Source organism: Oncorhynchus clarkii, chromosome 11 (assembly GCF_045791955.1).
Source record: "Oncorhynchus clarkii lewisi isolate Uvic-CL-2024 chromosome 11, UVic_Ocla_1.0, whole genome shotgun sequence".
Classification (NCBI taxonomy): Eukaryota; Metazoa; Chordata; class Actinopteri; order Salmoniformes; family Salmonidae; genus Oncorhynchus; species Oncorhynchus clarkii.
The window spans coordinates 1,098,686-1,112,946 of record NC_092157.1 but is presented as its reverse complement, the minus strand read 5'-3'; the positions used below and the strand labels follow the sequence as shown (position 1 = coordinate 1,112,946).

Sequence of the window (14,261 nt, the reverse complement as noted above, 5' to 3'; positions counted from 1 at the left end):
ACATATCATACAAATTGTCATTCAAAATATATCATACGAAATGGATGATGGACATCCACAAATGAATATGTACAGTACCAAACGAAACGTAAAATATCACACTAAAACGAGAGTCTCGGATTTACGTAAACAATAGTAGGAAATGCTCTGAGAGCAGGTTGCAGCGCAGTAACAGTGTACCTAATGCTCCACTAATGGTGCATGTTTTAAACCCCATACACTAAACATTTCAATTAAGGCTTTAATGTTTATATCCACACTATATTATTTAACAATGAACCTAAACCCCTATGTAGCCAAAGGCTCACAGGTTTGATGTTCACACAGACAGACAGACAGACAGACAGACAGACAGACAGACAGACAGACAGACAGACAGACAGACAGACAGAGAGACAGAGAGAGAGACCTATACCTCTCTCTCTCTACCTCTCTCTCTACCTCTACCTCTCTCTATCTCTCTCTCTACCTCTCTCTCTACCTCTCTCTCTACCTCTCTCTCTCTCCACCTCTACCTCACACTACCTCTCTCTATACCCCTCTACCTCTCTACCTCTCTCTCTACCTCTCTCTCTGCCTCTCTCTCTGCCTCTCTCTCTGCCTCTCTCTCTCTACCTCTCTCTCTCTCTACCTCTCTCTCTACCTCTCCACCTCTCTCTCTACCTCTCTCTCTCTACCTCTCTCTCTACCTATCTCTACCTCTCTCTCCACCTCTCTCTACCTCCCTCTCTACCTCTCTCTCTACCTCTCTCTCTACCTCTCTCTCTACCTCTCTCTCTATCTCTCTCTCTACCTCTCTCTCTATCTCTCTCTCTACCTCTCTCTCTCTACCTCTCTCTCCATCTCTCTCTCTCTACCTCTCTCTCTACCTCTCTCTCTCTACCTCTCTCTCTCTATCTCTCTCTCCACCTCTCTCTCCACCTCTCTCTCTATCTCTCTCTCTACCTCTCTCTCTATCTCTCTCTATACCTCTCTCGACCTCTCTTGACCTCTCGCTCTCTCTCTCTCTACCTCTCTCTCTCTACCTTGCTCTCTCTACCTCACTCTACCTCTCTCTATACCCCTCTACCTCTCTCCACCTCTCTCTCTACCTCTCTCTCTACATTTCTCTCTCCACCTCTCTATCCACCTCTCTCTACCTCTCTCTCTACCTCTCTCTACCTCTCTCTCTCTACCTCTCTCTCTCTACCTCTCGCTCTACCTCTCTCTCTCTACCTCTCTCTCTACCTCTCTCTCTCTACCTCTCTCTCTACCTCACTCTACCTCTCTCTCTACCCCTCTACCTCTCTCCACCTCTCTCTCTACCTCTCTCTCTACATTTCTCTCTCCACCCCTCTCTCCACCTCTCTCTACCTCTCTCTCTACCTCTCTCTACCTCTCTCTCTCTACCTCTCTCTCTCTACCTCTCATTCTTCCTCTCTCTCTGCCTCTCTCTCTACCTCTCTCTACCTCTCTCTCTACTTCTCTCTACCTCTCTCTACCCCTCTCTACATCTCTCTCTCTCTACCTCTCTCTCTCTACCTCTCTCTTCCTCAGTTCGTAATGGTGTAGTTATCCAGGAAGACAGTTTGACTGCATGCAGTCTTCATTAACACAGGATCGTATCACAACAGAAACACTCCTTCCGGGTTCCCACACAGGCCATACGGACGGACCATTTGATGAGCGCTCTCCAGTTTGACTGTTTCTATTCATTTGCTAAAGAGACGTTTAAAGAGAGGGTGTTGAAATCCAGCCTGTCATTTTTACCATATGAAATAACATCCAACATCTGGTTTTGATGGCCTCCTATTTTACATGTAAACCTGCCAGATGGTTTTACAGTGATGGTGTAGCAGGGCCCTGTAGGGTTTAGGGTGTAGGGTTTAGGGTGTAATGTGAGTGCTGTAAAGTTAGGGTTTAGGCTTTAGGGTGAGCAGGTCGCAGTAAAGTTAGGGTTTAGGGTTTAGGGTGAACAGGGCGCTGTAGGGTTTAGGGTTAGGGTGTAGGGTTTAAGGTGTAGTGTTTAGAGTGTAGGGTTTAGTGTGTACTGTGTAGGGTTTAGGTTGTAGGGTTTAGGGTGTAGGGTTTAAGGTGTAGGGTTTAGGGTTTAGGGTGTGCGCCTAGACAGTCTCCTAGACTGTTTACGGCCTGTTGATAATGAAGCTCCTCTCCTAGACTGTCCCTGAACTTTTGTGTGTTTCTTTCATAGGACTGACGGAGGCCCTATATCGTATTTGTCCCCCAGACTGACCCGTCCGTCCGTCCATCCGTCAACCATCCCCTCTTTGACCCCCCCCCCCCCCCCCCCCGTGGAGCTGTTAAACCTGATGATGGAGAACTTTACGGCTGTCGGAGCATCGACCACAGAGACAGAAGGTATCCATCTGAACTGCAGCATGTCCGGGAGGCACAACTTCATCTTCACCCTGATCCCGGTAGTGTACGGCTGTAACTTTGTCATCGGCATGGTGGGGAACAGCATGGTGGTGGCGGTCATCTACCGTTACATGAAGCTGAAGACAGTGGCCAACGTGTTCGTCCTCAACCTAGCCATCTCAGACCTTACCTTCCTGATCACCCTGCCCATGTGGGCCACCTTCACAGCCACAGGCTACCAGTGGCCCTTCGGTGGGTTCCTGTGTAAGGCCAGCGCTGGCCTGGTTATGTTCAACCTCTACAGCTCCATCTTCTTCCTCACCGCGCTCAGCATCGACCGCTACCTGGCCATCGTCCACCCAGTTAGGTCGCGGCAGCGCCGTACTGTGCTCTACGCCCGTATCACCTGCGTCCTGGTTTGGCTCTTCGCCCTCCTGCTGTCCGTCCCCACGGCCCTGACCAGAGACCTGATGCACATCACCAACTACAACATCACCACGTGTGGCGTGCTGCACCCCGAGGTTTGACATGAATAGGGCTATTCTTTCACAATGTGACTCTTAAACGGGCACCTCTGTGTAAATATTTGTAATTGTTGTCTTTACTGTTGTTGTTTTTTAACTGAATTGAGTGTAAAGTGTTTAAAGTATCAGTCTTCCCACCTGCTATCTACCATCCGGCTGGAGCATCCTACTGCTTTTAATAATCTAGTCAATTTAACCAATCAATCAATCAGGGCTCCAGGCACCTCCTCCTCATCATCAGCCTGATGAAGAGCATCCTGGGGTTCCTGGTTCCCTTCCTCATTATCATATCATGCTACTGCCTGATTGGTCAAGCCCTGGTCAGGGCGAGGAGCATCCAGAAGACCACCCGGTCGAGAGACGATGAGGTGTTGAGGATGCTGGCGGCGGCTGTCCTGGCCTTCTTCCTGTGTTGGGTGCCTCACCAGGTGGGAGGAGACTCCCTCCACACACAACAACACACAACCACACACACAAACACACACACACACACACACACACACACACACACACACACACACACACTGTACTCTGAAGAGACTCTGCTAACACACTGTACTCTGAAGAGACTCACTCCACACACACTTTATACTAAAGGTATTCACTTATTCAGGTATTATCCCGTTGTTATTCAGGTATTATCCCGTTGTTATTCCGGTATTATCCCGTTGTTATTCAGTTATTATCCCGTTGTTATGCAGGTATTATCCCGTTGTTATTCAGGTATTATCCCGTTGTTATTCAGTTATTATCCCGTTGTTATTCAGGTATTATCCCGTTGTTATTCAGGTATTATCCCATTGTTATTCAGGTATTATCCCGTTGTTATTCAGTTATTATCCCGTTGTTATTCAGTTATTATCCCGTTGTTATTCAGGTATTATCCCGTTGTTATTCAGTTATTATCCCGTTGTTATTCAGTTATTATCCCGTTGTTATTCAGGTATTATCCCGTTGTTATTCAGTTATTATCCCGTTGTTATTCAGTTATTATCCCGTTGTTATTCAGTTATTATCCCGTTGTTATTCAGGTATTATCCCGTTGTTATTCAGTTATTATCCCGTTGTTATTCAGTTATTATCCCATTGTTATTCAGGTATTATCCCGTTGTTATTCAGTTATTATCCCGTTGTTATTCAGTTATTATCCCGTTGTTATTCAGGTATTATCCCGTTGTTATTCAGTTATTATCCCGTTGTTATTCAGTTATTATCCCGTTGTTATTCAGGTATTATCCCGTTGTTATTCAGTTATTATCCCGTTGTTATTCAGTTATTATCCCGTTGTTATTCAGTTATTATCCCGTTGTTATTCAGGTATTATCCCGTTGTTATTCAGTTATTATCCCGTTGTTATTCAGTTATTATCCCATTGTTATTCAGGTATTATCCCGTTGTTATTCAGTTATTATCTAATTTTTATTCCTTTATTATCTCGTTATTATCTTGTTATTATTCGGTTATTATCTCGTTGTTGTTCTGTTATTATCCCGTTATTATTCAGTTATTTTCTAATTTTTATTCCTTTATTATCTAGTTATTATCTTGTTTTTATTCGGTTATTATCTCGTCGTTATTCGGTTATCTCGTTGTTATTCTGTTATTATCGCGTTATTATTCAGTTATCCTGTTGTTTTCCTGTTCCTCCCTGAATATTCTCTTGGAGTGATGAGGAATGTCCTTTTTGTCTTTCTAGAGCTGTAAAGTTAATGTAATCTCTTCCTCACCTTAGGTATTCCACTTCATGGAGCTCCTGGCCCAGCTAAAGGTTATAACGAACTGTGTGATGGTGGACGTCATCGACACGGCCATGCCCTTCACCATCTGCATCGCATTTCTCAACAGGTAGCCTAGAGGTTAATCTGGGAAAACCCAGAACTAAAATCTCACGTAATTTAATTAGATGTTAAGTGTATCTACGATAGATACCCTAGAGGTTAAAGGGGCAGGCAACTGGAAGGTCAACTGGAAGGTCACTGGTTCGAATTTTGACCCTAACTGGGGAAAATCTACCCTTGGTACCTGTCTATTTTTCTCTCTTTCCACTCCTTCTATCTTTCCACTCATGCTAAACATGTTTGGCATATAACGTAGAGAACAAGGAGTGGAATGACAGCACAAAACATGGCTGGATTTCAGGCTAGGAACGTTGCATTGACCATAATAAAGTATTATCTGATGTTATGTTATATCGCCAGCTGTGTCAACCCCATCCTCTACGGCTTCGTGGGACAGAACTTCAGGAAGAACCTGGTCCTACTGCTCCGCTGTTCCCCCGCTGGCCTGGCTGGGACACATCCCTCCATCATCTCTAAGATGTCCACCCTGTCCTACCGCCCCTCTGAGGCCCTGCACCTCACCAACAAGAACAATGTCTGATGTGAGGAGGGAAGGAGTGTGTAGCTGTGTAATTCCTTGGCTCTTCTGGTTGTGTCAAGTGAGGAGTATGAAGGAATATACATTGTGGATGCCTCCCAAATGGCCCCCTAGTCCCTATATAGTGCCCTTTGGGCCCTGGTCAAAAGTAGTGCACTATATAGGGAATAGGGTGCAATTTGGTACACATCCCCAACTGTTATACCAAGCACTGAACCGTGGTTAGAAGTTGTACCGTAGAACTGTAGAGAAATACAGGTAGAACTATTAAATACTGAGGGAATGTTCCTTTGTGTCTGAATCATATGAGTTGAGTCCATGGGACAGATTCGTTCACTGCCTTGTACAACATACAGCAGATGTGCATGGTTAGCTAACAGATTTCATTGTAATGCAGCTTTAGAACAAAACAGCTGCGTTATTTCTGTTTAAATACTGATGTGAAATACTATTACTGTACTTTGGTATTCGTGTTTTTTTTGTTGTCACACAGGTACATAGATATGTAAGCATGAGCATACATACAGTATTTATACTGCACATTCAGTAAATGTTAAATTTGAATATACTGTAGCTGAGATTAAAGTGATGAGTGAGAAAGTTACTGATGCAGAAATATCATACCTCTCACCATTACAATAACAGGGGAGGTTAGCATGTTATATCATACCCCCAAAACATGCTAACCTCTCACCATTACAATAACAGGGGAGGTTAGCATTTTATATCATACCCCCAAGACATGCTAACCTCTCACCATTACAATAACAGGGGAGGTTAGCATGTTATATCATACCCCCAAGACATGCTAACCTCTCACCATTACAATAACAGGGGAGGTTAGCATTTTATATCATACCCCCAAGACATGCTAACCTCTCACTATTACAATAACAGGGGAGGTTAGCATTTTTGGGAGGGGGGTATGATATTTGTGCATCTGTAACTTTCTCTCTCATCACTATTCACGATTCATCCAGAAATATCCGTAATCGTGGAAGCATCCACATTAATGTAGAAGTGTTTAGAAACACATTCTATTCTTGTTTACAATAAAAGTGACTCCAAAATGACACAATACATTATTTAACCTTTATTTCTATTGGGCACAAAATAATCTGAAACAGAACCAAAACAAACAAACAACAAATGCATCCAACAAGTTTGTAGAGTCACAAGCTTGATGTAATCATTGCACGCTAGTAATATGGGACCAAATACTAAACTTTTGACAACTTTAATACACATATAAGTGAATTTGTCTCAATAATTTTGGTTCCCTAAAATGGGGGACTATGTACAAGAAGTGCTGTAATTTGAAACGGTTCACCCGATATGGATGAAAATAACCTCAAATGAAAGCTAACAGTCAGCACTTTAACCTTGTAGTCATTGTACCATTTCACTTTTGGAGCTCACTGTATTTGTCCTATTTTACACATCTAAGTGTAGCTACAAGCCTAGCTACCGTACAGGCCTGTACACTCCCATGCTCAACCAAATAGAATGACTTACCTAGCCTGCCGTCAGCTAGTGCACGATACACTGAAAGATGTCTACTACTCTGCTCTACTTGTAATTGTAAAGTTGATGATCTATGTAACTTCTGTGTCTGTGTTTGGTAGTACCAACACCATGTGACTGTTTGGGAGTACCAACACCATGTGACTGTTTGGTAGTACCAACACCATGTGACTGTTTGGTAGTACCAACACCATGTGACTGTGTTTGGTGGTACCAACACCATGTGACTGTGTTTGGTAGTACCAACACCATGTGACTGTGTTTGGTAGTACCAACACCATGTGACTGTGTTTGGTGGTACCAACACCATGTGACTGTGTTTGGTAGTACCAACACCATGTGACTGTTTGGTAGTACCAACACCATGTGACTGTGTTTGGTAGTACCAACACCATGTGACTGTGTTTGGTAGTACCAACACCATGTGACTGTGTTTGGTAGTACCAACACCATGTGACTGATTGGTTGTACCAACACCATGTGACTGTGTTTGGTAGTACCAACACCATGTGACTGTGTTTGGTGGTACCAACACCATGTGACTGTGTTTGGTAGTACCAACACCATGTGACTGTTTGGTAGTACCAACACCATGTGACTGTGTTTGGTGGTACCAACACCATGTGACTGGTATTGTGTGTGTGATGTGTTGTGGAACTGTGTTCTTATAGCAATGCCTTTGTATAGGGAGCTGTAGTGGTTTAATGTGTAGCATCGGTCTGAGAGAAATTAATTTAGTATCGCCAACAAAACCTTATGCTTTAACTGTGAAGTATAGCACCTGAGATTACGGAGATTACGGAGATTACGGAGATCTATCCCAAAATTCCCAGGTTTTCCAGAAATCCTGGTGGAGGAATCTTGATTTCCTGCATATTCCCTCCTTGTTCATGGAATTTTACAACCAGGATATGGAATATTTGTGGAAAATGACCAGAAACAGCGCTAGGGAGACGTGACGATGAAGATCGAGTTTAACAGAAGCACTCCAGGTGAATCTATACATTCAGTACATATATGAGGGTGATTCTGCACATTGGGTGTATGGTGATTCTATACATTCAGTACATATATGAGGGTGATTCTGCACATTGGGTGTATGGTGATTCTATACATTCAGTACATATATGAGGGTGATTCTGCACATTGGGTGTATGGTGATTCTATACATTCAGTACATATATGAGGGTGATTCTGCACATTGGGTGTATGGTGATTCTATACATTGGGTGTAGGGTGATTCTGCACATTGGGTGTATGTTCTGTGTCTGGGCAGATCTGGTGTCTTTGTGGTATTGAAACGTGTTCACATTGTTCCCTAGATATTTTTCATTCTGTAAGTGTACAGTTCATCACAAATACACATAAATATATTAATAAATCTGAAAAAAATCGAGATACGTACATATCTCTGTGATTTGTTATTGCTGGGTATTTCTTCATCGATAGGGACAAAGAGAGGCACAGGGTAGTAATCTATTCAACCAGTCACGCTTCCAAACGCCTGTGTCGTGTCTGATGTTTCTGTTGCTCCGTATGTATTAACAATAAGAAGAAGAAGAATACATTTAATGTATAACCCCCTTTCCATTGATAAACAATCTCAGTGCATTAAAATAGGTCCACCTGCAATGTTCTGTATCACCACAATGCATCTGACCAGAACTAATGCAAAAACCCCACCCAACCCACTGGGCACACCACGTCATTTCAAACGTCAAAATGTGGGTAATGTTTGGTTGGGACGTTGAGCAATGAGATTCCAACCTTTATTCACCCAGACGAAAAGACAGCCAGAAGTATGTTGAATTCACAACGTGTTATCACTATGATTCTAACCATCTAAAAGCACAACCAACAAAGGAAAACCAATGTCTGATTTTTGGTTGAGTCGTCACCTTAATGTGTTATCACTGCACGTTCAACCATTTTTAAAAGCACAACAAAGTTCAAATGGGAATACAATGTCAGATACGTTGTATTTATATAACGGATGATTAATTATGGATAGGGGAGACGCTAGCGTCTCAACTGGCCAACTGCCAGGGAAAATGCAGAGCGCCAGATTCAAATAAAATGCTATAAAATTCAAACTTTCATTAAATCACACATGTAAGATACTCAATTAAAGCTACACTCGTTGTGAATCCAGGCCAACATGTGGGATTTAAAAAATGCTTAGTTCAAGTGATTAACGCTGTTGGAGATTCTGCACAGATTATTATAGTAATTGTGAAGATGTCAACTGACCAGGGACCACTGCATGCTGTCTAGAACATGCACACTTTCCATGATCGCATAAGAAGTAACCTCAAAACGTTGCCAACAATGTGCTACTCATTTTAAGGTTGAATAAATCGGCCACTGTTATATTAATAGTAGATTATTAGTTTGCCTTAACTTTAGGCTATTTGCTATTTAACATAAGTAATAATGAGGAGATGTGTTTTTTGTGCCAATGACTTTAGTCTGGCTTTGTTTAAAGTGCATTTCAAGTTTGATTTAGTCATTATGAAGGATGGGGATTGGGGAAGACAGTTAGTGTACACTGACAACATAATGAAGGCTCTTCTGCTTCTAGGATTTGTGGCATCCGCCCCGGGTTGAGGTAATGTTTTACGACAGGTAAAATATCAACCTTTTATTTTGGTGTTTCAAACCACACAGTGTATGAATATGACAAAGATCTTTTTACCCCGACAATGCTGGGACAATTGTGCGCCATCCTATGGGACTCCCAATCACGGCCGGTTGGGACACAGCCTGGAATCGAACCAGAGTCTGTAGTATCGCCTCTAGCACTGAGATGCATTGTCTTAGACCGCTGCGCAACTCGGGAGGTCATGTTGTAAACACATCACCCTGTCACAAGTTACAACACATCACCCTGTCACAAGATACAGCACATCACCCTGTCACAAGATACAGCACATAACCCTGTCACAAGATACAGCACATCACTGTCCCACAAGATACAGCACATCACTGTTGTTAGGCCCACTATTAGAGGATGTATGGTGATAGACTGTTGATAGGCCCACTATTAGAGGATGTATGGTGATAGACTGTTGATAGGCCCACTATTAGAGGATGTATGGTGATAGACTGTTGATTGGCCCACTATTAGAGGATGTATGGTGATAGACTGTTGATAGGCCCACTATTAGAGGATGTATGGTGATAGACTGTTGATTGGCCCACTATTAGAGGATGTATGGTGATAGACTGTTGATAGGCCCACTATTAGAGGATGTATGGTGATAGACTGTTGATAGGCCCACTATTAGAGGATGTATGGTGATAGACTGTTGATAGGCCCACTATTAGAGGATGTATGGTGATCGACTGTTGATAGGCCCACTATTAGAGGATGTATGGTGATAGACTGTTGATAGGCCCACTATTAGAGGATGTATGGTGATAGACTGTTGATAGGCCCACTATTAGAGGATGTATGGTGATAGACTGTTGATAGGCCCACTATTAGAGGATGTATGGTGATAGACTGTTGATAGGCCCACTATTAGAGGATGTATGGTGATAGACTGTTGATAGGCCCACTATTAGAGGATGTATGGTGATAGACTGTTGATAGGCCCACTATTAGAGGATGTATGGTGATCGACTGTTGATAGGCCCACTATTAGAGGATGTATGGTGATAGACTGTTGATAGGCCCACTATTAGAGGATGTATGGTGATAGACTGTTGATAGGCCCACTATTAGAGGATGTATGGTGATAGACTGTTGATAGGCCCACTATTAGAGGATGTATGGTGATAGACTGTTGATAGGCCCACTATTAGAGGATGTATGGTTATGGATTAGCCACATTTGGTCAGAGAATTTATAAGTGAACATATTTCTATTAACATTAAAATACCTGTGGGACTCAATTTAATTTGTCACAGCTGTTTGTGATGCCAGTCATGTACTGGACACAGCACTGAGGGAGCTACCAGTGTCAAGTGGTCTTCTTCCTGTTAGGAAATCATCTCTTCTCAGTACCTGAACATCCAATATTTTACATTTCCAGACTAGATATACAGTACATTGAATTCCATAAGATATTTAATAAGCTCAGTGTAAGGTCATGACCAAAAACATCACACAATTATTAAGACAACTTTTTGAAGCCTTGAGGAATGAATTCAACTGTTTTAAACAAAGCTCTTTGAAGGTTTGTTGATCTGGGCACTCACAAACATCAGATGTTAGGAGACCAGAGACAACAAATGTAGCTTATCTCTCCTGACAATATCAACAATGGATGGATAGCACAAACTAGAGCCCTGGCTGTGGTGCTAGAGCCCTGGCTGTGGTTCTAGAGCCTTGGCTGTGGTGCTAGAGCCCTGGATGTGGTGCTAGAGCCCTGGCTGGGGTTCTTGAGCCCTGGCTGTGGTTCTAGAGCTCTGGTGGTGGTTCTAGAGCCCTGGCTGTGGTGCTAGAGCCCTGGCTGTGGTTCTAGAGCCTTGGCTGTGGTGCTAGAGCCCTGGATGTGGTGCTAGAGCCCTGGCTGGGGTTCTTGAGCCCTGGCTGTGGTTCTAGAGCTCTGGTGGTGGTTCTAGAGCCCTGGCTGTGGTGCTAGAGCCCTGGCTGTGGTTCTAGAGCCTTGGCTGTGGTGCTAGAGCCCTGGATGTGGTGCTAGAGCCCTGGCTGGGGTTATTGAGCCCTGCCTGTGGTTCTAGAGCTCTGGTGGTGGTTCTAGAGCTCTGGTTGTGGTTCTAGAGCCCTGGATGTGGTGCTGGAACCCTGGATGTAGTGCTGGAACCCTGGCTGGGGTGCTAGAGCCTTGGCTGGGGTGCTAGAGCCCTGGCTGTGGTTCTAGAGCCCTGTTGGTGGTTCTAGGGCCCTGAATATGGTTCTAGAACCGTGGCTGTGGTTCTAGAGCCCTGATGATGGTTCTAGAGCCCTGGTGGTGGTTCTAGAGCCTTGGCTGTGGTGCTAGAGCCCTGGATGTGGTGCTAGACCCCTGAATGGGAAAAGACAATTATGTCGTGTAGGTAGACAAATACGAACCGGTTCAGCATGTCCCGGAGCACATCGTAGACCAGGGCCTGGAACATAGTGCCGCTAGCCCTGGTAAAGGCTGTCTTCCACTCGTTTCCTTCCCATATCCGAGTCAGATGGTAGGCATTCAGAAGGTCCAACTTTGAGAAGATGGTTGCTCCCTGAAGAGGTTTGAAAGCCGAGGAGATGAGTGGTAGAGGCTAACGTTTTTTAACCGTGATGTCATTAAGGTCCCGGCAGTCGATACACGGCGCAGGGTTTTGTTCTTCTTCTCCACAAAGAAGAACCCCCGTGCCAGCGGGAGAGGCAGGTGGATGAACACTCCCTGCAGTGAGAGAGTCCTCAATGTTCTCCTCCATAGCCTTACAGGGAGTAAAGCTGACCCCGAGGTGGAGGGGTGCCTGGAAGAAGGTCAATGGCGTAATCGTAGGGTCGATGCGGAGGGAGAGACGTAGCGCGTGCCTTGTTGAAGACCTCCTGGAGGCGTGAACGGCGGAGAGATCCAAGGCTTCACCCAAGCCTGCAAGAAGATGCCCCGGACAGGCTGTGTTGACTTAAGACACTGCGCATGGCAGAACGGGCTCCAACCCACGATAGAACCAGTAGCCCAGTCGATCAGTAGATTGTGCTTCTGGAGCCATAAAGACCCCAACAGGGTGGCATGGAGAGGGGTACGAGTAATCGGAGATTGGGAAATCCCCGTATGGTTCACCAGAGTACTCAAACCTACTGGTGAGCCTGGTCTTTTTAATGGACAGTTGGAAATATAATATCCTGTAGTCCCTCAATACAGACAGCTCCTGGTGCTCAACCTGCGTAAACGTTAATCCGTAGACAATCTACCCCTTCACAGTAGCTTTGGCTCTGGAGGAGGCGAGTCGGCCACCCTCTGTCATTCTCGTGGGCACTCGGGTGACCTCGGATTCTCTCGATAAGGTGGACGTTGGGCACTTCCGGGATTTCTCAGAGGCCAGGTGGGAGCAGTGGATGAGCCAGTGTCACCGGGAACAGACCTCTCCCGCCAACGTTTCCGTAGACGCCCATCGAGCCTTAAGGTCAAGGCGATGAGGGAGTCGAGGTCCATGGGAAGCTCCCGGGCTGCGAGCTCGTCTTTAACCCTTCAAGGAACGTGTTGAAAAGGGCTTCCGGGTTCCAGGCATTCTCAGCCGCCAACGTGTGAAAATCCACTGCGTAGTCTGCCACACTACGGGAGTCTTGACGTAGATGGATCAGCCCCTCTCCCGGACAACGGAGAATCGAACACTTTTCGTACCTCCGTCACAAACTCCTCCAGACTCAGGCAAACGGTGGATTGTTGCTCCCAGACATCAGCGTTATGCTCATCAGCGTTATGGTGGATTGTTGCCATCAGCGTTATGAGGTACGCTATCTTCGAGCGGTCCGAGGGGGAACGAAGAAGGCTGCAGCTCGAAGATGAGGGAGCATTGGGAGAGAAAAGCACGGCAGGCTCCAGAATCTCCAGCGTAGCGCTCCGGAGGTGGTGAGCAAGGTTCTCAGGACACCTGGGTAGGCTGGAAAGAAGTGCCACTGGTCTTGGGGATCTTGAGATTCTGTGATTTTACTGTAGTGGCTTGCTGCCTAATAGGGAATCAGAGGAATTGCTCCAGCAATGTATTGAACACATGGTCATGGCGTGCTGCCAGGGTATGAAGTCCCTCCATAAGGCTTTGCAGTAACTCCTCGTGTCTTCCAATGGTGGCTCCTTGGGAGGAGAGGGTGTTGTGGAGCCGGTCCGAATCTGCTGGGTCGGTCATGGCCAGTTCGTACTGTCAAGACTCAGGCTTAGACCCAGATGCAGACACAGGAGGCAGATAGTATGAGTCTCATAGTTTATTCTAGTACAAGGGGCAGGAAAAAGGTAAGTCTGCTGGGCCAGTTCGTACTATCCCGTTTCAGGTATGACCCAGATGCAGACACAGGAGGCAGATAGTACGAGTCTCATAATTTATTCTAGTACAAGGGGCAGGAAAAAGGTAAGTCAAGGCAGGCAACGAGTCGTAATCCAAATCAGAGTCAGCCAGGGATGCAAATATGACCAGGATTATCATCAACTAGCATAGGATGCTAATATGACTAGGATTATCATCAACTAGCATGGGATGCTAATATGACTAGGATTATCATCAACTAGCATGGGATGCTAATATGACCAGGATTATCATCAACTAGCATGGGATGCTAATATGACCAGGATTATCATCAACTAGCATGGGATGCTAATATAACCAGGATTATCATCAACTAGCATGAGATGCTAATATGACCAGAAATATCATCAACTAGCATGGGATGTTAATATGACTAGGATTATCATCAACTAGCATGGGATGCTAATATGACTAGGATTATCATCAACTAGCATGGGATGCTAATATGACTAGGATAATGCCTCTGGCTGCTAGACAATGAAGGAAAGTTTATTTGAAAACCAATAGACCAGGAGAGCA

At 44.8% G+C, this 14,261-nt stretch overlaps 1 protein-coding gene across 1 annotated transcript in view; it reads left to right on the top strand.

Annotated features, from left to right (window-relative positions):
* LOC139420577 (type-1 angiotensin II receptor-like) overlaps nucleotides 1–8,175 on the top strand; it is a 32,931-nt gene extending 24,756 nt beyond the window's left edge. The window contains exons 2-6 of the mRNA XM_071170761.1: nucleotides 2,192–2,879; nucleotides 3,095–3,310; nucleotides 4,615–4,727; nucleotides 5,081–7,805; nucleotides 8,018–8,175. Coding sequence (XP_071026862.1) covers nucleotides 2,310–2,879; nucleotides 3,095–3,310; nucleotides 4,615–4,727; nucleotides 5,081–5,261 — 1,080 coding nt within the window. The 5' untranslated portion in view covers nucleotides 2,192–2,309 and the 3' untranslated portion in view covers nucleotides 5,262–7,805; nucleotides 8,018–8,175. The remainder of the gene's footprint in view (nucleotides 1–2,191; nucleotides 2,880–3,094; nucleotides 3,311–4,614; nucleotides 4,728–5,080; nucleotides 7,806–8,017) is intronic.
* The last annotated feature ends 6,086 nt before the right edge of the window (nucleotides 8,176–14,261 follow it).